The sequence below is a fragment of the Mytilus edulis genome, chromosome 6 (genome assembly GCF_963676685.1).
Source record: "Mytilus edulis chromosome 6, xbMytEdul2.2, whole genome shotgun sequence".
In the NCBI taxonomy this organism is placed as follows: Eukaryota; Metazoa; Mollusca; class Bivalvia; order Mytilida; family Mytilidae; genus Mytilus; species Mytilus edulis.
This window is the reverse complement of record NC_092349.1, coordinates 78,024,588-78,050,338: the sequence shown is the minus strand read 5'-3', so window position 1 is coordinate 78,050,338 and position 25,751 is coordinate 78,024,588. Positions and strand designations below refer to the sequence as shown.

The following is a 25,751-nucleotide window of genomic DNA, read 5'->3' as shown; positions in this document are numbered from 1 at the left end:
TTTCCTATCGAAGGTCGGTGGTTTTCTCCGGGCACTCCGGCTTCCTCCACCAATAAAAACTGGCCACCACGAAATAGCCGAAAAGCGGTGCTTAAAAGTCAAAAAATCAAATCATTTTTATGGTTCAGTGGTTAAAGTTAAGTTTCTGTGTTTTGATCTGGTTATTTTTAGTAATGTAGCAATATGTCAATTGTATTTGATGTTATATAAATATTTACGATTTACATTTCAGTCTGGCAGGTATTATTTGACCTTGACCTCATTTTCTTGTTTTTTTTTCTCTACGACGAGACCTCATTTTCTCTCGGCTCATTGCTCAATGTTATGTTTTTATACGACCGCAAACATTTTAATTTTTCGTCGTATATTGCTATCACGTTGGCGTCGTCGTCGTCGTCTTGCGTCGTCGTCGTCCGAATACTTTTAGTTTTCGCACTCTAACTTTAGTAAAAGTGAATAGAAATCTATGAAATTTTGACACAAGGTTTATGACCACAAAAGAAAGGTTGGGATTGATTTTGGGAGTTTTGGTTCCAACAGTTTAGGAGTTAGGGGCCAAAAAGGGCCCAAATAAGCATTATTCTTGGTTTTCGTACAATACCTTTGGTATAAGTAAATAGAAATCAATGAAATTTAAGCACAAGGTTTATGAACACAAAAGAAAGGTTGGGATTGATTTTGGGAGTTTTGGTTCCAACAGTTTAGGAGTTAGGGGCCAAAAAAGGGCCCAAATAAGCATTATTCTTGGTTTTCGTACAATAACTTTAGTATAAGTAAATAGAAATCAATGAAATTTAAACACAAGGTTTATGACCATAAAAGGAAGGTTGGGTTTGATTTTGGGAGGTTTGGTCCCAACAGTTTAGGAATAAGGGGCCCAAAGGGTCCAAAATTGAACTTTGTTTGATTTCATCAAAAATTGAATAATTGGGGTTCTTTGATATGCCGAATCTAACTGTGTATTTAGATTCTTAATTTTTGGTCCCGTTTTTAAATTGGTCTACATTAAGGTCCAAAGGGTCCAAAATTAAACTTAGTTTGATTTTAACAAAAATTGAATCCTTGGGGTTCTTTGATATGCTGAATCTAAAAATGTACTTAGATTTTTTATTATTGGCCCAGTTTTCAAGTTGGTCCAAATCGGGGTCCAAAATTAAACTTTGTTTGATTTCATTAAAAAATGAATAATTGGGGTTCTTTGATAAGCCAAATCTAACTGTGTATGTAGATTCTTAATTTTTGGTCCCGTTTTCAAATTGGTCTACATTAAAGTCCAAAGGGTCCAAAATTAAAATAAGTTTGATTTTAACAAAAATTGAATTCTTGGGCTTTTTTTATATGCTGAATCTAAACATATACTTAGATTTTTGATTATGGGCCCAGTTTTCAAGTTGGTTCAAATCAGGATCCAAAATTAGTATATTAAGTATTCAGCAATAGCAAGAAATCTTCAATTGCACAGTATTGTGCAATAGCAAGCAATTTTCAATTGCACAGTATTGCGCAATAGCAAGAAATCTTCAATTGCACAGTGTTGTGCAATAGCAAATATTTTCAATTGCACAGTATTGTGCAAGAGCAAGAAATATATCTAATTGCACAATATTGTGCAATAGCAAGAAATTTTCAATTGGGGTTATCTTTCTTTGTCCAGAATAGTAGTTGAATCAACTTAAATCATTGTTTTATACAATATACAATGTATATTCACTTTTACTACCAACTGATAAATTAAAACAATCTTTACCATTCAGTGATAACAAGCACTTTATTTTACATTTTAATATTTTATGATGTATTTAAATGAGTAGTTATTGTTGCAAACTCCATTAGGAATTTGAATTGAGATCGCGCAGTTTTGGAAAAAGGGAAAGGGGGATGTGAAAAAATAATCGGGGGGGGGGGGGTTAAATTTTTCTCATTTCAGATTTCATAAATAAAAAGAAAATTTCTTCAAACATTTTTTTGAGAGGATTAATATTCAACAGCATAGTGAATTGCTCAAAGGCAAAAAAAATATTTTAAGTTCATTAGACCACATTCATTCTGTGTCAGAAACCTATGCTGTGTCAACTATTTAATCACAATCCAAATTTAGAGCTGAATCCAGCTTAAATGTTGTGTCCATACTTGCCCCAACTGTTTAGGGTTCAACCTCTGTGGTCGTATATAGCTGCGCCCTGCGGAGCATCTGGTTTGTATTGATCTGGTTTTCTTAAATTATGAGCAATACTAGGTGTATGGAATGATTGTAAGGTATATTATGTCCATCTTGTAGGTATCATCTGACTTTAACCTCATTTTCTTGTTTCATTGGACAATGTAAAGTTTTCATAGTTTGATCTGTTTCTTGTTTATTATAAGCAATAAGTCAAATATATGTGTTGTATGGAATGATTTTAAGGTGTTAATGTATTGTTGGCTTGGTTTATCTGACTTTGACCTTGAGTGTCTATTCCAGAAACAAATTGTTGCCATTTGTTTTTTGCATTTTCTCTCATTTTGTCACATAATTTACTATAGTAAATGTCCCCTTGTTGAAAATGACTTTCTGTGAACTTGAAATGAAAGTTCACGAGTACATCTCGTAAATTTCGGCATTATTCTTAAAACGCATTCTTCCTCCATCTTATCCGTACTATTTTTACCCCAAACAAATGTGCATGGTTAGTTTTACATTTTACATTTGTCATTTTGGGGTCCATTTAGAGCTGACTATGTTGTTTGGGTTTAACTCATTGTTGAAGATTCGTATGGTGACCTATAATTGTTAATGTTTGCGTCTCTTGGTCTCTTGTGTAGACTGTTGTCTTACTGACAATCATACTACATATTTTTATTTTTTTATACGCCAACATTCCCCATTTATGTACTTAATACTAACTATCAAGGTAAAACTATTTAACATATTTAGGGGTTCATCATATCATAACATAACATTTACTTTGGATATAGCCTTAAGATAACCTAATACCCACCTATTATTTATTTGTTAGGAGACTTGAGAGTTATGAGGTATATGTTAAATTGTCAAAAGTCCTAAGAAAAGGAGACGGGTAAGTGCAATTATACATGTATTGAGTAAACATCGAGATGTAAAAAATAAAGTAAGAAAAAGACCTTGTTTCATGCATTTTGTTTAGATATTGTTTCTACTAGCTGTAACATTTTTTTATTATAAATAAGATCTTTTTTCGTATTCTATTTTCGAAGGACATGGAAGATTTTGATACATATTAATGCAATAATATAATCTTAAATACAAAAGTGTTTATATATATATATATATATATATATATAGATATATATATATATATGAGTCTGAAAGGTTGTGTAACAATACCGATAAATAGATGGAAAACAAAACACTAAAAAGTGTTGAATATCATTGCACAAAGATGGAAAAACTGAACAGATGATATAAATTATACAATAATTTCAAATATTTCGGCTCAACAAATGGCCTTCTTCGGTGACAAAAGTTTTAACAATAATGAGATATAATGTATAAGGTGTAAACATAGATCACTAATAATACAGGTAAGTTTTGGTCGATTGATTTTAATCCAAAATCCTGAATATAATAATATTAACACTAGACTGTAAATTTAATTATTTCTTTCTATTGATTCCATCTCAATGGCCACAGGAGTGACCTCACAAAAAAACCGTACATTCCTGTCAGCCAACATTTCAGGTTACCAGATCACAACCTGAAAGATTTTGATCACATGAAGATCCTTGTGATCGAACAGGATTGTACATGGCAAAATAGGCAAAGAGAAAATCGGGAGAGGTTTTGGATAAAAACACTGGGTGTCCTCCATCCAGATGGAATCAATAGAAAGAAATAATTAAATTTACAGTCTAGTGTTAATATTATTATATTCAGGATTTTGGATTAAAATCAATCGATCAAAACTTACCTGTATTATTAGTGATCTATGTTTACACCTTATACATTATATCTCATTATTCACTGGTGGTAAGCGGATGGTCGTAACTAAAAGTTACGACCATCCGGAGATGGGAGACAACTCTAGGGATAAGTTTTTCTTTTCCGATTTTCGTGCAGTAAAAGGTTCATTTGAGCCAAACCGCTTGTCTCACATACACTTATCGTGAGTGCGTTGATATTAAAACCAAATTTGATAGACACAATCATTCTAATTTTCGTAAAATAGTCATTCAAAAGTTCGAGCATGATGGTCGTAACTTTAAATGTGTGATGGTCGTAAATCCAACTATAATATTTTGGATGATGGTCGTAACTTTGAAAGATGACCGTAACTCGAGTATTTAGACAATTTTTAGATGTCATATATAATTTGTTACAAACAATAGTATTTGTTACTATGATAATGGTATGCAGAAATTGAGCTAGAAAATTATTAAACAAACACAGTTCTGATGTATTCCAAACGCTCATCATTTAGGAGTTACAGTGAAAACTTATCAACTCGCATTAAGCCTAAAAGTATGTTAGGGTTGAGTATTAATATTTTTTTTACTGTACGTTAAGGCATAAAATTATTAAATGCACGTGTATTCCCTCATATTTTTTTTTATTTTCGACTTTTTTTTTTTATCTGCAATCATGTCGGCAGGTGAAATAATTAAACGTACAATTCTGAACAATCATTTTTAACTTTTAATCAGCTATTGCAGTTTTATAAACTATAGGCCTTCAAATATTCGGCTTTTGGTGGTTCATGCGGAAATTAAATCCACAAATACACTTCGGAGTCCTGGGTTGTGATCAATATCGTAGCTGCTACGTAGATTTTGACTATTGAAGGTGTAGCTATAGTCTAGTTGCTACAAAGATATTGATAGCAACTACGTAGCCGCTAAGATATTGAACTCAACTCAGGATTTTTAAACGTGCTGTCTTTATATTTTATCGATTACATAACAATTATATATTGCGGTATATCATTGATATTAGTTATAAGTATTGGTACGGAATGAAAACTGAACCATGGTGTCGCAATGCACATTGTATTAACCTCGAAATTAGGAATATTGTTGATATATATTTTACACTGCTACACGCGCTGAATTTAAGAGTAAATAAAATACTAGTTTGTAGCCAGACTTAGGCTTGTAACCAGGATAATATGTCAGAGACTTAGGTAGAACTAAAGGTACTGCGGCAACTATCACATACAAACCCCACGGTATGCAGGTTGAACACTATGTGTATGTTATATGTTTATATTGTATGAATGGCTACACGCTACTCATGGACTTCGTAATGGACATAACTTTCCACCTTATTATCAGCTTGATTTCACCCAATAACAATATGACTTCTAAAAATCCAGGCTAAAAATAAAGCGTATGTTCTTTAACTCAGGTACGGACCTGCGAATTCGCGGGAATAGTCTAGTCTAGATAACGACCTTCATAACCTATCAATAATATTAACTTTTAGATTATTTTGATTCCTTACTAATGCTCTTTCGACTTAATGTATCAATCTTAAATTGTAGATTTCAAAAAATCAGCTAGTAGGTACATCCTCAAAAAGTATTTACAATGTTTATCTTTTCAAAAGATGCAAAATCTAAAGGAGAAAAAAAACACCATGTATTTCATTTGATGTCCAATTTATTAAAAATGCCTTTCCTTAAAATCATTTATTTTGTAATTAAAAATGATTTGATACATTTCGTGCTTTTTATTTTCAACTAAGAATTATCATAACCAAGGCTGTGTTTCTTGTTTTAAAATGAATTCTCCACTTTTGAGAAATTTACATTGTTAATGAATTTAATCGCTTACATTAATTCAACTATTTGCCTCTGGTTGGTTTTATACATTATATTTTCAGTATATATGACTGTCATTTCATTTTGTATTGTTTCGTTCGATTCGTTCCAATTTTCTTCCGTTTCGCACTTTACAGGTACCCCTCTCTTCACCCCTTTTAGTTTTTATCATTGGTGAAAACAACGTACTTTCACAATAATATAATATAATATATTCATATAATAAAAGACACTTTAAAACTCTTGACTTGCCTTGTTCGGTCCAAAACATTTTACCAATTTGAAACTTTAATCAAAATTCCCCAAAACTAATATCTGAAAACTTTTTTAAAATTTTGAATTGATAAGGGTTACACGGATTGAAATTGCTTTATTTTACGTTGTATGTAAAATTTTTAAAAATTCTTCAGAAATACGTCATATAATATATGAATACAATAATAGACACATTTAAAACTCTTGACTTGCCTTACTCGGTCTTATTTAAAACAGAGTTACGACCATCACAAATTTTCGTTACGACCATCCTCAACATTTTTGTTTTTTTAGTTACGACCATCATGCTCGAATTTTTGAATGACTATTTTACGAAAATTGGAATGGTTTAATGCATCAAATTTGGTTTCAATATCACCGAACCACCGACTAGTATGTATGAGACGAGCGGTTTGACTCAAATGAACATTTTACCGCACGAAAATCGGAAAAGAAAAGTTTATCCCCAGAGTTGTCTCCCATCTCCGGATGGTCGTAACTTTTAGTTACGACCATCCGCGATTATTGTTAAAACTTTTGTCACCGAAGAAGGCCATTTGTTGAGCCGAAATATTTGCAATTATTGTATAATTTATATCATCTGTTCAGTTTTTCCATCTTTGTGCAATGATATTCAACACTTTTTAGTGTTTTGTTTTCCATCTATTTATCGGTATTGTTACACAACCTTTCAGACTCATATAATTTTTCCTGTTTGTGTAGTATTGTCAATTTTGATGATCCAATACCTATTAAGTTTACTGGTTGGTAGATTCTTATAGACTCTATATATATATAATGTCTAAAAATAGCAAAATAGCAACAATCAACATTCAATCTATTTGAGCGTGGATCAGCTTGTGAAAATAAACTGATACAGTTACTGAATTAAAATTAGATATTAAATGTCTAAGAATATAACTTAAACACGCTAATTTTCTAATAGATTTTAAATAGAAATACGCAATATTTCGCTAAACAAATTCGCTTCATCAGGCGTGTGCATTTCTCAAGGTGAATTTCACACACGCCTGATGAAGCTAATTTGTTTAGCGAAATATTGCGTATTTCTATTTAAAATCTATTAGAAAATTAGCGTGTTTAAGTTATATTCTTAGACATTTAGACATATATATATATGTATATATTTTTAAAACGATTTTAATACAAGCTTGGTAATTGTTGGGTGGAAGATACATTATGATAAATGTACAAAAGAGTAAATGTATCATGTTTATTCTGATTTATTTTTATTGTCAACTTTCCCCCAAAAAACATCATTTAAAACTTCGTTATAAATTTTATATAAGTTGATACAATTTTTTGTTATCGCAAACTTTGAAGAAAAAGAGATTGTTCAGAGAGACTTTACGTATTCGTAAATAATTTTCAAGAATATATACGACAGACTATTTGGACTATAGTATAGGTGTTGAAGTTGAAAGCTGCAATATAAAACAAAATGGTTTTGCTTGTTCGCTGAACCACTGTCTAACGATTGCCTTAATGGTAAAGCCATGCTTTCAACATAGTCACATTGAAAGAAAACACACGAAAATGGACTTGAACAAATTGGCGAAAAATTAATGACGACTGTTTGATAAAAAAAAAAGACAAGTCCCCAACAGATCAGAATGTCAATCTTTCGATCATGTCATACTCCGAAGATCAATAGGTTCATAATCATGATGCTATTCTTTACAAGTTTGGATTTATGGATTTTTGTCTGCAAACACCCAGTAGAAAACTGCTCTGTACGTTAAGGACGATAACATATCAACAATAATCCATTGGAAAGATCTGCAGACAGGGTCGTCAAATGAATCTGGTGAAAATTGTTCTATACCTCAAAACAAAATGCGCAATTATTTGCTGTGAAAATTAAAACACTATTAGACCCCTCTAACAGCTGTTGTAAGATTATTTTGACTTACAGGATTCATCCTACACGCATCACAGTTTATGCTCCCATTTTGTCCGGACATGGTATCGTATTTATAAATCCGCACAGGCATATAGACGGCCTGAATGGATGTGTTTTATTGCCTGACACTACTAGAGATGGCACTACCTCTTCACCAAAGTGAGTCCTTGGAGTTTTTACTTCAGCATTAACGCTACTGCAATCAAATGATATAACAACTCTGTATTAGCACATATAGAGAGAGAGAGAGACGTCAATGATCTTAAAGTTTGTTTTCATATAAACAAGTAGTTTTTTTCTAGAGAGAATTGATATTAATGATTGAACAAATTTTCGTACAGGATTTAATTAATAAATTGCCATCACACTTATATATTTTATATTTTTTTAGTACGAAGAGACAGGTGAAATTTGACGTGCTTAAGACTGGATTAGTTAATGTTACCACAACGACGGTGATTTGTTGTCCAGGCTTCTATGAAAACCACAAAGAGAAATGTAAAAGTAAGCTTTTTATTTTTACCTAAGAGAAATATAACTGCAAATAAAAACGTATAACTTCAGATTCCTTTTATGTATAGAATAATAAAATGTGTAGAAAAAAGCCATAATTACGTTTCCCTTGTTTATCTTTAATAAATCAATAAGTGAAAAAACACACTTTCATACTCTCGTTGTGAAAGAAGTAGGGGTATACTCATTACTGTCCATCCGCCCATCCGTCAGTCCGCCAGTACATCCGACAGTCCATTCGTCCATCCGTCCCATGAATATTTTTCGCCGCATCTTTCTCAGGAACTACATTACAACGATTTTTGAAATTTGGTTTCAGGGTTTATATGAGTCAGCTATACAGTGTGATGCTTTTTCATATTCTTCTCTCAACAACTTCCTGTTTACCTCAACAATTAGCGGGACAGGGGTATCATTAGTGAGCAGTAGCTCACAGATTCACTTGTTTTAATTCCTATTCATCCACCAGTTAGGGTCAATTTTTCAAGTGTTTGTTTTACCAAAATGAATTAAAGGTGTATCTGAGAAACTCCTTCTACCGATTTACTTCCGACAGATTTGGTTGTGGTTATAAATTTCATTCTTATTTTATTTGAGGAAAAAGAACTCGTAGTTTGACCGAATTTTTAAACATTGCATGTTATGAGCTATCTTTAGTGGTTTATGTGAATAAAAATATTTTTTTTTATAAAAGTGCAACCCTAATTGACATAATATAATATAAAAATGTTATGCTCATTTTACAGATTTTACGTCGTGTATAAGTAGTTGTGGTAAAGTAAAAATGTTTATATAACATCTGGTCTTATCTTTGAACAGTCTATGACAAAGTTTGCCACCGTTTCTGAGTTGCTCGTTAACATATCTTTTAGGGCTTCTTTTCGGGTAGTTAAAGTTGACAAAAGCTAGTTCATGCATGAGTTTCGTTTCTTTTATAGCAAAGTAACAGTCACTCAAAAGCAAAAAGTTGTTTTCATCTTCTTTTGTGGTTTATTAGTTTTTGTCGAGCCTGCGACTTTTGTCGTAGAAAGCTCGACATAGGGATAGTGATCCGGCGGCGTTAGCTAACTTCTTAAAAGCTTTATATTTTAGAAGGTGGAAGACCTGGATGCTTCATACTTTGTATACAGATGCGTCATGTTACAATGTCCAATGTCCGCGAACTCATTTTCATGGTTCAGTGACTACTTGAAAAAAGTAAAGATTTTTTGTAATGTTAAATTCTCTCTTATTATAAGTAATAGGATAACTATATTTGGTATGTGCATACCTTGCAGGGTCTTCATGACTGTCAGACAGTTTTCACTTGACCTCGACCTCATTTCATGGAGCAGTGAACAAGGTTAAGTTTTGGTGATCAAGTCCATATCTAAGATACTATAAGCAATAGGTCTAGTATATTCGGTGTATGGATGGACTGTAAGGTGTACATGTCCAACAGGCAGGTTTCATCTGACCGTGACCTCATTTTCATGGTTCAGTGGTTATAGTAAAGTTGTGTTTTGGTCTGTTTTTCTTATACTATATGCAATAGGTCTACTATATTTGGTGTATGGAATGATTGTATGGTGTTCATGTCTAGCTGGCAGGTGTCATCTGACCTTGACCTAATTTTCATGGTTCAGTGGTCCAAGTTAAGTTTTTGGGTTTTGATCTTTTATTCTAATACTATATGCATTAATAGGTCAACTATATTTGGTGTATGGAAATATTTTATGATCTATATGTCAGTCACGCAGGTTTTATTTGACCTTGGTCTCATTTTCACGGTTCATTGCTCAGTGTTAAGTTTTTGTGTTTTGGCCTGTTTTTCTTAAACTATAATCAATAGGTCAACTATATGTGTTGTATGAAAGAATTGTTAGCTGTACATGTCTGTCTGGCATGGTTCATCTGACCTTGATCTCATTTTCATGGTTCATTGGTCAATGTTTAGTTTTCTTGGTTAATGTTAGGTTTATGTGACAGTTGTAATAAAGCTTTATATTTAGGACTGTCAACCATCAATGATTAGTAAAGAAGGCGAGACATTTCAGCGTGTGCACTCTTGTTTCAATCCAGCGACACTTTTCACAAAAAACCTTTAGAGTAAAAATACTGTAAGTCATACACATTTCAGTATAACTTTCGATCAATTTTAATCGTAAGATTTTTTTCGAGCCTTCGACTTTAGTCGAAAAAGCGATCCTACATTCCGTCGTCGGTGTCGTCGTCGTCGGCGGCGGCGTCCACAAATATTCACTCTGTGGTTAAAGTTTTTGAAATTTTAATAACTTTCTTAAAATATACTGGATTTCTACCAAACTTGGACAGAAGCTTGTTTATGATCATAAGAAAGTATCCAGAAGTAAATTTTGTAAAAATTAAATTCCATTTGTTCCGTATTTTACTTATAAATGGACTTAGTTTTTCTGCGAGGAAACATTACATTCACTCTGTGGTTAAAGTTTTAAAAATTTTAATAACTTTCATAAACTATCCTTGATTAGTACCAAACTTGGACAGAAGCTTGTTTATGATCATAATGGAACAGTAAATTTGGTCCGGTAGTAAAATTTGTCCGCCATACTTTTTTTCCTAGTTAATCAAGTCCATGTCCATGATTTGACTAGGAATATAAGTCCTAGGACAAATGTTCCTAGGAAAATAAGTCCACAGCTAGTAATATATGTCTGGTACTTGTTTTTCTAGAAAAAATTGTCCCAAGACTTGTTTTTTCTAATTGTTTTATTATATCATAAAATATATTCAAATTAGAAGAAGAAAATATGTTAGATAAGATTGGAAAATTTCCTTATTTTTTTCCAATTAAAATGAAGGACATTTCCTTTATAACCTAATTAAAACATGAATATTGAGTTTCCATTGCTTATAACATTTTCGTTTTATAATAAAGTACATGGACATTTTTACATAGGAATACTAATGACATGGACATGATTTCGTAGGAAAATTATTCTGGGGACATAAAATTTATTTAAAAAATTGATACACAACTCTTTTACAATATTAAAACATTTAATAGTTACCTTTTAAAGCTAAGGGCTTGGACATTTTAACCTAGAATTGTTAATGACATGGACATGATTTCCTAGGAAAATTAGTCTGGAGACAATTTTTTTTAAACAGATTGATACACAACTCTTTCGTTTTGTCTTTAACAATATTAAAACATATTACATTCATATTCACCTTTTAAAATTAAGGGCATGGACATTTTAACCTAAGACATGGACATGATTCTATAGGAAAATTAGTCTGGGGACATAACTTTTATCAAAATACTATGCAACTCTTAAACATTACTAAAACATAACATTTAAATTTCCATGGTTTAAATGTAATTGAATTTATTATGTTATTTTATAGGACATGATTACCTAGGAAAATTAGTCTGGGGACATATATTACTAACATCGGACTAAATATACTAGTAAACTCTGTAAACATGGACTTTTTATACTAGTAATATTTGTCCGCCCAGACATATTTTACCAGGACAAATTTATCACTTACAATCAGTTAGTATCAAGAAGAAAATTTTGTAAAAATAAATATCCACTTTTCCGTATTTTACTTATAAATGGACTTAGTTTTTTTGCCAGAAACAAAACATTCACTCTGTGGTTTAAGTTTTTAAAATTTTTATAATGTTCTTAAACTATCCTGGATTTCTACCAAACTTGGACAAAATCTTGTTTCTGATCATAAGATATTATTTAGAAGTAAATTTTGTAAAAAAAATCCACTTTTTCCGTATTTTACTTATAAATGGACTTAGTTTTTCTTCCAGTTAACATTACATACAGTCTGCAGTTAAAGTTTATAAAACATTTATTAGATTCATAAACTATCCTGGATTTTTACCAAACTTGAAAGCTTCTTTCAATCAAAAGACAGTATCGAGAGGGAAATTTTTATTGATGTTTTTCCTCATTTTTGTTGAGTCTGCTATTAACAGCAAAAGTAAGCGAGACACTGGGTTCCGCGTAACCCTTCCGATTTTTTTTGTGAAAAGAGCCGCAAATCATGTGTATGATGTTATTAACTCTTTACTATATATAGCTACCCACAAGGAGTTGTGATACTGTTAATTTTAGTATAGATTTAATTGTTTTGAATTTAAATAAATGCAGGGGGAATTGGTTCTAAACTCGAGATTTTTATTTCTCAACACCATATAGATACAATGGTACAAATAAGTTCATCAAAAGTTATAACATAACATAAACACACATGACAAGATGAGATGAAAAAATAAAATAAAATAAACAGTAGTGGCGAAGAGTGGTGATTAACCAGGAAAACTTACTTGAAAAGTTATAACTGATAAATTTGCAAAGCTTTTTTTTTTTTTAACTTATTTTTGTATTTTAACTGAAATGGTTTTCCAACTTTAGTATATAAATTCTGTGCAAGAAAAAAGTATCCAAATATTGTGCTCGAAAATTTGAAAAGAGCTTTACTGCACAATGTAATGAAATTCATCACCGATCTCGTTACATTGACATAATTAAAATATCTATAGTTACGTTCAATTTTATTCCATCTACCAGTTTTAATTGGTAAATTGTGTTTTCCCGTTCTAAATCTACAATATTTTATTCACTTATTTAATATCATTTATACGTAATTTATGCGAAAGACGCATTCTCCAAACAGTATCAAAGGCTTTAGCAAAATCATTGAATGCACGGAATAGTTTGTATTTATTAGTTTTCATGATACTAATAAGCATATATTTCATGATACTAATAAGCATATATTTCATGATACTAATAAGCATATATTTCATGATACTAATAAGCATATATTTCATGATACTAATAAGCATAAAAATAACAAACTAGTTATCTGTAGTTGAATATCCTTCTCTGAAACCAGCTTTATTATGACATAATTAACAAAAATGGTCAGAAAATGTATTCAATCGTGAATTCATTCACATTCATATATATATATATACTCTTCAGCAATAATCTGAGTATGTTTTAGTTTGAAATTATTGCCTAATATACTTTGTTTATAATATTCCAGATTTTGTGATTTAGTTGCAAAATTTATATTTGATTTATAGTTTGTACATTTGTTCAGAAAACCACATAACCTGGTGACATAAAAATATTTAAGGTAACATTGTGTTTAACACAAATTAAACAAAATTATGAATTTATAAAAAATAAAAGTTAACAATTATGTCCCAACTTACAGTAATGATAAATATCTCATGAAAGATTGGAGAGTATACTTTTGAAAATTTACAAATTTGAATAAAACAATAAGACGGGAATACATCGTGGTAACAAAGTGTTTATAAAGTGTGCGATCTATGCAACGTTCATTTGTGTATCTATTGTGTTGTGAACCTTTAGCACACGTTGTCTGTTGAATTTTTACTTTCCTAATGTAAGAGTCCTCTATTAAATTTATGCCTATGTGTTGTGAGGACATGGTTTGCACAGGAAACATAACACAACACAGTTGTCAATATAAAGGACAAAAAGTATTCTTATATCAAGCATTTTCCGTTTTACTGCAAGAAAGGAAGGGTCATATGTACGGTTAAAAAGTAAAATCACAAAAATACTGAACTTAGAGGTAAATCAATTCGGGAAGTCCATAATCCATAATAGTTAACATAATGTAGCAATAAATACCTTCACACCCAGTCAGCTGTTCCCTTTTCCTGATGTTGTTTTCCATTTTTGTGGGTTTTTTTTGTTCGAAAACCGAAGTAGACTAGAGTGGAACTGAAAATAGAAAAAACTGGGAAGCAAACATAAGATCTACAGATTTCGAGTTCAACAAGTTGCCATTTACGGAATAATCTTTTTACTCTTTATATGAGATATTCTCCTTGAATATGTATACCAATTTTTGTGTTGTTTTCTTTTGCTTCCATAACTATAGCTAATAGATAGAAGATGAAAACATGAAAATGATTAGCAAAATACGATATTTTGTCATGAAGGGACATTAATTCTTATAACTTAGTACTTTATTGTATGGTATTTGACGACCATACAAGTGTCCTAGAGTTGTTTTCATGGTAATTGATGGATAGATGTTTCATTGGCAATCATTCGGAATCTTCTTATATATTATTCGAATGAAGCTCATTCAGACACAAACATTGAAGTGATATCATACAATTTTATTATACGCATACGATTCAGATTAAAAAGTATGTTTTATGATCGCTCTGTTATAATCTTCACAAAATATATTTAAAGGATGTCCCAAAGGTACATACGGTCTAGGTTGTTTGAATAAATGTGATTGTCCAGGCTTCAAAAAGTGTGACCGCAGAACTGGAGAATGCAAGAAGTGCATAGAAAAGCTCTGTGAAGACGACGAAGAAGGGGATGGGGATGATAAGTCTACTGTGTCTAACAAAGGTAGCTTTCTTTTTCATTGCGTTGTAATTGACTCAATTTCTCCATACTTTTATTATGAAATTCCTTATCTTGAGTTTCTATTTTTTTTTATCTTGTTTATAATTATATTTTAAAACTTTTTTTTATCGGAATGATTGTATAATCCAATGTTGTTGCATAACGTAAACAATTGTCAAAATTACAAAATCAAAATATATTATTTAATCAAAAAGAATACTTGTAAAATGTATTACAATTTCAGCACTCATTATAGATAGAAATCAATTAATTTTCTTTAGTTGAAGTTTTACTTATCAACACGCTTATATTATGTATAGATATATTGAAATGAAATTATTTCTGCAGACCAAAGTACAACACCAATACCACAGTCAACAGGGAAGAGTTCTTCACCTTCAACAGTTATAGGTGCGACTGATGCTGACAATGGAATTAAATACAGTACGTAGTAACACAGTTTTTGTATCGACAGTTAAGAGACAATCTTACTCTCCTTGAAATAAAGCCATCAATAAACAAGATATCTTTAATATGCATGTTTCAAGCGAGTTTAACGTTCGTTAGAAATATAAGAATATTCATGCAGTTTTAACTTCGGTCGAAAGTATGAAAAAAGATAACCGTGACTTATAATTGTAGAGACCTATGTTACACACACACGTAGGAATATATAATAGTTTAACCGTCAATTTGTCTATCAAAAGTTCGTCAACAGAGTATATACCATGTTACATATAGATAGAAGGTTTCTGGACGTATCACACCATGAAGTGTTCGTTATACCATTTCCCCCTTTTTTGTGTATCGTATGATAGAAAAGGATATTTCAGCGAAAGGGAAGTTTGGGACTGTAAAATACCCAACAGTTAACTAAGGAATGGAACAAAGCTTAAAACATGTAGGCTAAGAATTACTTCACATATAACATGCAATTGTCTTTTTCTGTCTTTGTATCTCAATCAGATTTATTTACTATTTTCCACTTTTAAATTAACACTTGGTTGGTAGGTTTATGCTTGGATAATGTAACAATTTATTTAAGACTATATTTCATTTAACACTATGGCCGGACTCCTAACGTTTTTGTTTTTGTGATTTGCAACTTTCCAATAAAAGAAGTATTATTATTTGAAATCCATTTTTTTAATAGATATAACTACAGCCCTTCCTTGTGACATATGTGAACAGTTTGGAAATTGTTCAAATGAACCTGGTTGTGCTTTATCAGCAGCAGGACATGGTACGTAAACTATAAATACAAAAAGTGGTTAAATAGCCAATGAGATTCGTTTGAGGCCTGCCTAAAAGGACGTATATATCTTTAGGTCACCGAACGGTCTGTAATAATGAACAAACCATGTACCATTTTGAATATGTAAGCTATAAAAGCATGTGTCATGACAGAATATGAAACAATTTTATGCTAAACACCACGTCCACTTTATTTTTGTCCATCTGTTTCTGAGTTGAGCCTTTTTCAACTGATTTTTATAGTTCGTTCTTATGTTGTACTGTTATACCACTGTCCCAGGTTAGGGGAAGGATTGGGATCCCGCTAACATGTTTAACCCCGCCACATTATTTATGTATGTGCCTGTCCCAAGTCAGGAGCCTGTAATTCAGTGTTTGTCGTTTGTTTATGTGTTACATATTTGGTTTTCGTTCATTTATTTACATAAATAAGGCCGTTAGTTTTCTCGTTTGAATTGTTTTACAGTGTCCTATCGGGGCCTTTTATAGCTGACTATACGGTATGGGCTTTGCTCATTGTTGAAGGCCGTACGGTGACCTATAGTTGTCAATGTCTGTGTCATTTTGGTCTCTTGTGGATAGTTGTCTCATTGGCAATCATACCACATCTTCTTTTATATACATAAACGAAAAACTAACATGGAAATCATACTGTTTATGGTGTCAAAATATATTTAGATACAAATACAGACTCAAACAAATGCACTTGACCAATTACGATTTATTTACTAGGTCGTTTTGATTTCATGTCATAGATATATGATTTAAATACAGGTATATTATAAGCAAGTCTATAAGGTCTATAAGATCCAACATCACCAAAAAAGGAAAATCATGAACAAATATTAGATATTTCTGAAAATTAATATCCCTCATTAGTTAGATGTCAATTGATTCGTATCTTGGAATATGGTTGTCAAACTGAAATCTTGATCGTTATACAAATCATCACGAATCAATACGTTCGTTAATTTTTTTTAATATTGATTTTTTTGGGGGAAAATAAATTCCTTAAAACTGTGAGGAGTCCTGTACTTAAACTGAGTTATAGGAAACAAATGAGAGTAGGGACTACTTCTATTTTTCCCCAATAATGCCCTCTTGAGAAAACTGTCAAGAACTTTCTTATATCCAAAAATTTCCCGACTAGGCATTTGATCTATCCTCGTTATGGTCTATGATAATGATGGTAAGGTTTTTGATATCGGCCTTGGCGTGCTCAGGTTGTCTCACACGAAAATGTACGGGAAGGTAGGGCTTGCAGGTGCAGTCACTTCGATGACCATCCATGCGTTCGTTGAATGACTGTTCTTTCTCGCCAACACACTGCATACCACATATATAGTGTATATACCCAGTAGAGTGGAAAGAAAATGTTTGAGAACTCAGTATTTGTTGGCAAGTGAGACATCGTCTGTTGCCACTCGACATGCAAGCATTTTTCTTACATTCCAGTGGACAGTACCGTATGTTTCCCCTTGAAAACCTTCCGTGTGCCTTATTTGCAACATTTGTTATGTATTTAGTTAACTACATATCTTATTTTTGTACTCCTAGTCATGTTTTTTTTGTACTTGTTGTAGGATCTGATTTGTAAATAAAGTGTAAAGAATTTCTGTTTATTGTTTTAATGCTTAAGATGTAACACTGTTTTGCATTACATCACATTTTCCAGTTGTGTGCCGATTTGTCTAGGTTAAATAAATCTTCATAAAATAGTCTATGGTCTTTTCTGTTTTGATTTGTTAAACCGTCATCAGCGAACAGTCATACGGAAGATATTTCAGTGTCGACCTGGAGGTCATTTATGTGATATAAGACTAACGGACAATATACAGTTCCATACTATGTCATTTTGAATGCTGTTGTCGAATTTGTTCATGAAGTCATGTCAAGTGACCAACAGATGTGTTTCACAGAAATAGCCAGATCCATAAAATCTATGCAATTACTCTATGCTTTTTAAGATGTATTGAGATCTGCTCGCATATGACGTGAACTTGTAGATTGCAAGATACCGATGTCAATGAGACTTGCCTGGAACTTTAGGAAGGGTCGTATCTCCCTTTTAGAATTCACATGAAATGATTGCATGTTCCCAGTATTCAGATAGTATTTCAATGTATATTGGTGTTTAAAAGATAGCACTTAGGCCTGGTTCTATTTTTGTCGCGTATTCTTTCAAAATCTTGTTTTGTATACCGTCTGGTCTAGATGCTTTGGATGGATTTACATCTTTAAGTTGTTTTCATTAACTTTTGATGTTATTTGTAGTTTAAATTCTTTTATGTATTTTTTATTTTTATTTTCGATGTTGATAGGTCAATTATGCATACTTATCTAAATTGTTGAAATTATTGGTTTAATATTTCCGCTTCCCCTCTCCCTTTCCTGTCAACTGATCAACTTCCCTTTCGTTTTTGATTGTTTTTTACAGGTGATACATCGCTATGATTAGCTTTTCTGGATTTGATGTACATCCAAAATAGGGCTTTGATGATGATATCATTGATGTACGAATATTCTACTCTATTGGCTTGCCCTTTTACGTCTTTTGGAACTGTTTATAGTTTGACAATTTTTAGTTTGCCTAACGTGTTGGTGTTGCCTTTAAATCTTTTTGAACAACTAGGTTCTTGTTGTTCTGGTGTATTCATGTCATGGATATGTTTGTCTATACTTTAAAAAAGTTTCTTTTGAAGGTGTCACTCATTTCCTGTACATTTGTACCCTTTCTTCGTTTGTCTGATTTTTCCTGATGTTGTAGACAACTTTTATAGAATATTAAAAACGAAGAACAGAAGATTCTTTAGGATCAGAACATAGCATTTAAAGAAAAAAATAAGAACTTTTCTGTATTATACTTATACACTGTCTTTGTTTTTGAAATACTCTACACAAACATCAGCAATCGCATGATAAACACTGGGTTCCACAAAGCTCTTTACGATTTTCAAAGAGAATGAATGCCCTGTTATAGATGAATACATGCTTACAATGAGCAAATTAACATTTAGTGGAACTAATTCGAGTATGTTTTTCTTTTCAGGAAGTAATATAAAAAAAGGCTTAGGAAAGGGTCATACGATATTGATAGCCGTTGTTCTGTCTTTAGCCATACTTACAATTTTATTAATTACATGTATTGTCCTAAGAGAAAGGTGAGTAAAAATTTTGGGATAACAATAATAAATTTAAATAAACACATATATATATACGTATTGAATAAAACACTTTTTTAAAATATGGTAAGATGGAATGAACATTAATTACATCAAGAAAAGTTTACTACAATGTTAACTGTGATATCTCATTGACACATGACAGCATATGCAATGTTGACTGTCATATCTGAATAAACTCATCATGGATAACTGGTTTGAAATTTTGTATATACGTCAGATGTGCAATTTGTTTACAAAGGACTCATCAGTGACGCTCGTATAAACAAAAGTTAAAAAGACCAAATATATAAGAACGAAGTTATAGAGCACTGAGGACGGAAAATTCCTAAAAGTTTTGCCAAACACACTAACAGCTAGAGTAATCTATTCCTTAGGTAGAAAAGCCTTAGTATTTCAAAAATTCAAAGTTTTGTAAACAGTTAATTTATAATTATGACCACATATATCATTGATAATTCATGTCAACACAGAAGTGCAGACTACTGGGCTGGTGATACCCTTTGAAATAGACTCACAACAAAAGCACCTGCAATGTAATATGTAACTGATATCTCATTGACTCACTGCTGTCCTTTATATGAAGAAATAGTGTAAAACAACACGATGGGTGCCACTGCGATATGTTTTATCTTTCACATTGTTACAGTTATTCAACGATTTTATAGTATAAAATATGAATTGCCAACCTAAAATTGCTATTCCCTCACTGAAAGTTCACAATAGACCGATTTTTGCAGTTCGATTAAGAATCTATTTAGTTTTGTCATCTATAGAATGTATTCGATTTCCAAGACTTTGATGTTGTTTGTATTTTGGTTGTTTTGTTAGTTTATATATCCTGTTTACTTAATATATTTCGCCTCATTTTTGCACTCTTACGATTATTAGTACCTATTGAATGTAACTACAAATTTTTAATATATCATGCTTTTGTGTGAACGTCATTTTTTCTTCCAGAAATCACAGAAAACAGAAACAGAAAATAAAAGAATCAGTACTAGGTATAGATATTTGACATTTTCACACAATTATGTTATTGTCTTGATTGGTAAAACTGAATGCATCGTACATTAACGGGAACATCTGTTTGGAGTTCCAACTTTTTACATGTTTACATTACAAATCGTTTCGTAAATTATTTGCTCCAAATCTTAACGTTGACATTTTAAATTACACATTTAACTGATCTATCTATGTAACTTTTAGTATTCTTTCCAATTTACTCACATATTGCAAGACACGGGTTATTTGAGATATTGTCATACTGTATAGCCACAACCTGGTTGTTTGGAGACTCCATGTTGACTCTTTCTTTTTTCTTGATGCAGTTTTTGTCCCATTGATATTTACCTAACAATTTCTTGTATTGACATTATAAAGTTGTTGTATGACTGCCCACGATGGGGACCTTCTGGCTTAATGGTGTAGACTAAAATTATGCCATGACATCCCTGGAGTCAAATGATATTTGAGTATTTGTTTCAGATCCAGTGTTTTCTTTTGTCTGATCTTTCAAAGATTTAAAACATGATTTGTATCATTTGATTTATTTCTGTTTCAAAGGTCATGGATTGTAAATATATGTTTTATTTAAATTTCAGTAAAATTTTCAAGCTCCGATGAAACAACAGAGTATGTAGATCCAGAACCTGTATATTCTGAAATAAAAGAAGAAGAAATAGGTCAACAAAATGGGAACTGTTATAAACCAAACCTTCCCGACAGACCTGTCAATAATGAGTACTATAAACTGCCAGAAGCAGATGAGAACATCGAGACAGATGAATGTGGGTATCTCAACCCTTACACTGCATTAAGATTCGCACGGAGTGAAAGTAATCTGTTCAGGGACAGAGACTTGCGTGATAAAGGAACTTACGATATGACATATTCCCTAGCAAAAGCGATACAAAGGGACGATAACTCAAGTCCCGAGGAGCATGGAGATTTAGATAAACTCATTAATGATTCTAGTGATAAAGATGAACGGTCCAGTGATGTGCCGGTTTATTTTGTGCTAGAAAAAAATGCTAAACAGACTGAATCTCATGATAACCCTGAACGAGAAAAACTTTTAAAACGAGACTCAAAATCAAGGTCGAGCATTTGATTTAGAGAACACATTATTATGTGCAATATTTATTGTTCAAATTGTAATTCTATGTCTATATGTCGTTGCTTTAAATTCTAAGCTGCCAAAAGGTCAGTCTATATAGTAATTGCATCATTGTTGATCTGTAGTTACTAAGTTTAAGTCATACTGGTACTTATTTAATTGATGAATTGAATATTCAATTGGTATTTCTAACGTTTTACCTTTGGAATAATGCTTTGGACTAAAGATTAAGTTGCAACTTTTTTCAAAGTTTGCTTGAACTTTTTTAGATGTTCTGTTCAGGTTAGTCAAGGTATTTGTGTCTCAATCATCTTGTATTTTTGTCTTAAACTTTTTGTGTATATCTGTATATGTGCAACAAACATTTTGTGTATTGAGCTTCTTAATTGTTTGGCTTTGAGCGTAGATCTTTTGATTTATTCCTTTAAAAACGTGTCTTATGATTAGGATACCAGTATCTTTAATGTATGAAATGTGTATATAAAAACGTCAATTTGACATGATATACACTGAAATTACCTTAAATATAGCCGTGCTTGTAGATATTTATACTGCCGACCATATGTCAAGCACGTTTCATTTGTATCTACTTGAACATTTTTCATTCCATGTTTTGCAATAGTTTTTCAGATTTAGGTATGTAGCTGTTTGGAATGATTTATTAACTATATATATGTTACATCAACTCATATCATGATAAATTTAGGTCGGAATACTACTGTATATATTACTGTCAGTAATAAAAGCAATACAATAATAAGAAGCTTTTCTAAAAAAAAATATTTGTAAGATGCGCATTCGAATATTGAAAAAAAAAATCATCAAAGATAGCACAGTACTTCATGAGTGTTTTATATCCAAACAGAAAGACATACATCAAAGTTAAAATAATATTGTATTTTCAAAAATGACGTTCATTTCAAGAGCATATAAAACTGAAAAGACAAATAATGATATAGTAAAACCCTGATAAGGAATTAGATATGTGCACTGGCGAAATTTTATTTTAAGTGAATTTCAGTTTCTTAATTTAATAGCAGCAATATCTAACATGCACAATCCGTATTTGTATGCCAATACAGTACTACTGATCTACACGACTATTCCACAAACAGAGAACTTGTGATAGTTATGATATTTACTGCCTAACGTCAACAATTCAGGTATCTCTGGTGATGTGTGCAGACAAAAAGCGAAAAACGAAATTCGAGCTGAAAGGTGAAAGGGGAAATAATTTCATTGTGCATTTATTTCAACAATCAAAATGAGATTAAATAGAATAGGAAAGTATATATTGCATTTAGTAAGCTAGAATAAACATGACATGTGCAATATTGATTATATTTGAGTGATATAATTGTATTTTGTATTATAGTATATCTGAATGATATACATGGTAGCTACTATTATTTTGACATTAGTGAGGAGTTTATTCCTTTTTTAAGGTCAAATGGTAGGTCATAAATATTATTTTTGGATTTCTTTCTTCTGACTTTTATCAACCATTTCTTTTTATTCAATGCCAATGGTATTAAAAAGTCAAACGAATGTTTAACTTGCTACATTTCCTACTTTTATGTAGATTTTTAAAGATCGTCTTATTCCATGTGTACAATAAATACTACATTCATACTGTTCTGTTATTTTATTCATAGACTACAGTCACAGACGAAGTGTAGCCAGACTTATCTTAATATACAAGTGTCTGTCTGCAGTTACGTGGAATTTAATTTTTGTATCCTCCTATATTCATCGGACTGCGTCTAGACCAATACATTAGTGGCAACAGTAGGGTACATATGTTCAAATCTGATAAATCCATTAAGAAAATTCCAATCTATATTTGAAGTAACTAAGTGGTGTACATATACTTCCAAAGTTATCACTAACATTCCCCTCTATTCCAGAAGCTTCTTTGTGCAAATTAGACACACAATGGGTTCTGCTTTTATGCGTTATGTTCTGATCGTTTTATGTGTATGTTCTTATCAAAACTTTTGCCTTTAAACTATAAATTAAAAGTATCTAAAAGAGGGACGAAAGATACCAGAGGAATAGTCAAACTCATAAATCGAAAATAAACTGACGTCACAACGCCATGGCTGAAAATGAAAAAGACCATCAGACACACAATAGTACACATGACACAACATAGAAAACTAAAGAAAAAGCAACGAACCCCACCAAAAACTAGGGGTGATCTCAGGTGCACCGGAAGGGTAAGCAGATCCTGCTCCACATGTCGCATCCGTCGTGTTGCTCATGTTATAACAAATTCGGTAAATAGTCTAATTCGGTAGGTCACATTCATGAAAGGGGAGGGGATTGTAGTTACGACGTAAGGAACATATCCGATATCATTTGTGAAACGGTTATTCCATAACGGTCAACCAACTCGTGATGGCGTACGTAAAATTTACAAATGGATGATCTTGCATACGTTGTAAAGAAAATTATTCAAACGTTAAAGTTTGGCCTACGTTTGATATCTATGTAATAGGGTCCAGTTAAATATATATATCATGCTTGGGGAAAAGCTAGCATAAGTATTATACAACTTAGAATACAAATACTAGTAATAATAAATCTCGTGAACGATAGATTAATCTGGTTATGGGAGCATGCAGTTCCTTTGCTACTATTGGTAAATTTCGTTTTGCTCATGACAAGGAACACATCGGTCATAAGACACATTATGATTAGCGACAAAATATGGCTACGACAAATTTATTATAGATATGGTCATATTATCCATAACGATTAACTAAATCTTGATGGCGTCTTTAAAATTTGAATAAGAGGACTTCAATTTTACCATTCTGAAAAGGTTACTTGTAAGCATCAATCATATTCTATGAAATGGTAAGCGTTGACGTTAGTAATACATACAACTGGAAAGTTCACAATGTAAAAATAAAGTTTTTTTGTTTTGTTTATCATTCTAGTTATCCCTACTGGAAATTGTAGGTGTCATTAAAGATTATCATATGTTTGGTAATATTTGGCCTTATTTCAAGGTAACTAGGTTAGATACTATGAACGAATTGAACAACATTTCGCAAGGAGTTGACTTTATGAATAATGTAGAACAAGCGGCTTTTGTTCATTCTATTTGTCATTTTATTGTCTTTTCTTTAAGCGAAGCATTTGTCATTCGTTTTCAGAAAACAACCAGCGACATAAAAACGCACGATTGATTCCCATCGAAATTTAATCATTCTAGATCTGTTCAAAACCATATAAGGCACAAAATGTGCACCATAATTCAGTTACCTTGTTTTTTCAATGGGGGTAACAAAACAAGATACCTATATTCGGGTGCACATTTTGTGCCATATCTATTCAAAACACGTACCCATGACGTGATGAAAAGGTTGTCAAAAAATAATCAAAGAATATGATGAGTTCAGTTACACTGTGATGTTTGTTTTTAAACGGATGTTTTTTTTCTAACTAGTCCATCCCCTTAACCAGGATAATTGTAGATGTTTGTCATTACTTTAACACATTTGAGCTATCTTCTTCTTCTTCTTCCAAATCTTCACATCCTTTGTAGGACAACCACACCGTTAAGGCATGTAAAACAAAACCCACCACCATACAAGTAGGAATATATTTACACTATAATTTGAATAATTCCATCCTCCACCGCTATATACAGGATCACTTTTGTAGTTTCACATATATCTTGTTGTATGTATTCTTAGTTGCGTTTAAAATTGTTAGGCTAGTTACCGGACATATATACAATGGGATTATATATGTTTACGTAGTAAAATAGTTCATTCTTAAGAGACAATGTAGTAAAATAGTTCATTCTTAAAAGACAATGTTGTAAAATAAGTTGCTACACTCAAGTTCGCACTAATAAAAAGAATAATAGATTTGCAGCAGTAAAATGTAAAATAGTTCGCCTTTCGTGATATGATAAAAAGATCTAAAAGCTAAAAGAACATCACTTTTTTTCTTTTTCATATACTTAAAATTGATTAAAATGTTCATATTGCCTAAAAACTTAATCCACGCATATAAATAGACATTTTCACATCATAAAATATAGAACAAGATTTTTAAGATTTCGTTGCATCTATATATTAGCGCTTTGTGCGACGTTTACGATCTAGGCACGCACTGTAATGTAACAGCAATTGTCATATGTTTATTAATATAGTTCTAAAAGCTTGTCTTTAAAAGGTAAAAGATTTTATCTCACATCTATATTGGCACCGGCACACCCATATTACGTATTTGTTGCAGCATTCTGCATAATGTTCATTGTAAATATGGTCAAATTACACCCATGAATTCCGAAGCGTTTGAAATTAACATGTTATA

General features: G+C 31.8%; 1 protein-coding gene across 8 annotated transcripts in view; it reads left to right on the top strand.

Moving 5' to 3' along the window:
- Positions 1–23,048, top strand: part of LOC139528488 (platelet endothelial aggregation receptor 1-like) — a 28,164-nt gene extending 5,116 nt beyond the window's left edge. For 2 of the 8 annotated variants that reach the window (XM_071324489.1, XM_071324488.1), the window contains exons 3-11: positions 2,997–3,056; positions 8,345–8,457; positions 9,213–9,239; positions 14,700–14,864; positions 15,210–15,305; positions 16,015–16,104; positions 19,165–19,276; positions 20,258–20,301; positions 20,902–23,048. In XM_071324489.1, the coding sequence (XP_071180590.1) occupies positions 2,997–3,056; positions 8,345–8,457; positions 9,213–9,239; positions 14,700–14,864; positions 15,210–15,305; positions 16,015–16,104; positions 19,165–19,276; positions 20,258–20,301; positions 20,902–21,410 (1,216 nt within the window). In that variant the 3' untranslated portion in view covers positions 21,411–23,048. The remainder of the gene's footprint in view (positions 1–2,996; positions 3,057–8,344; positions 8,458–9,212; positions 9,240–14,699; positions 14,865–15,209; positions 15,306–16,014; positions 16,105–19,164; positions 19,277–20,257; positions 20,302–20,901) is intronic. The other 6 variants (XM_071324491.1, XM_071324490.1, XM_071324493.1 and 3 more) reach the window with 4 other exon arrangements.
- Positions 23,049–25,751: the final 2,703 nt, after the last annotated feature.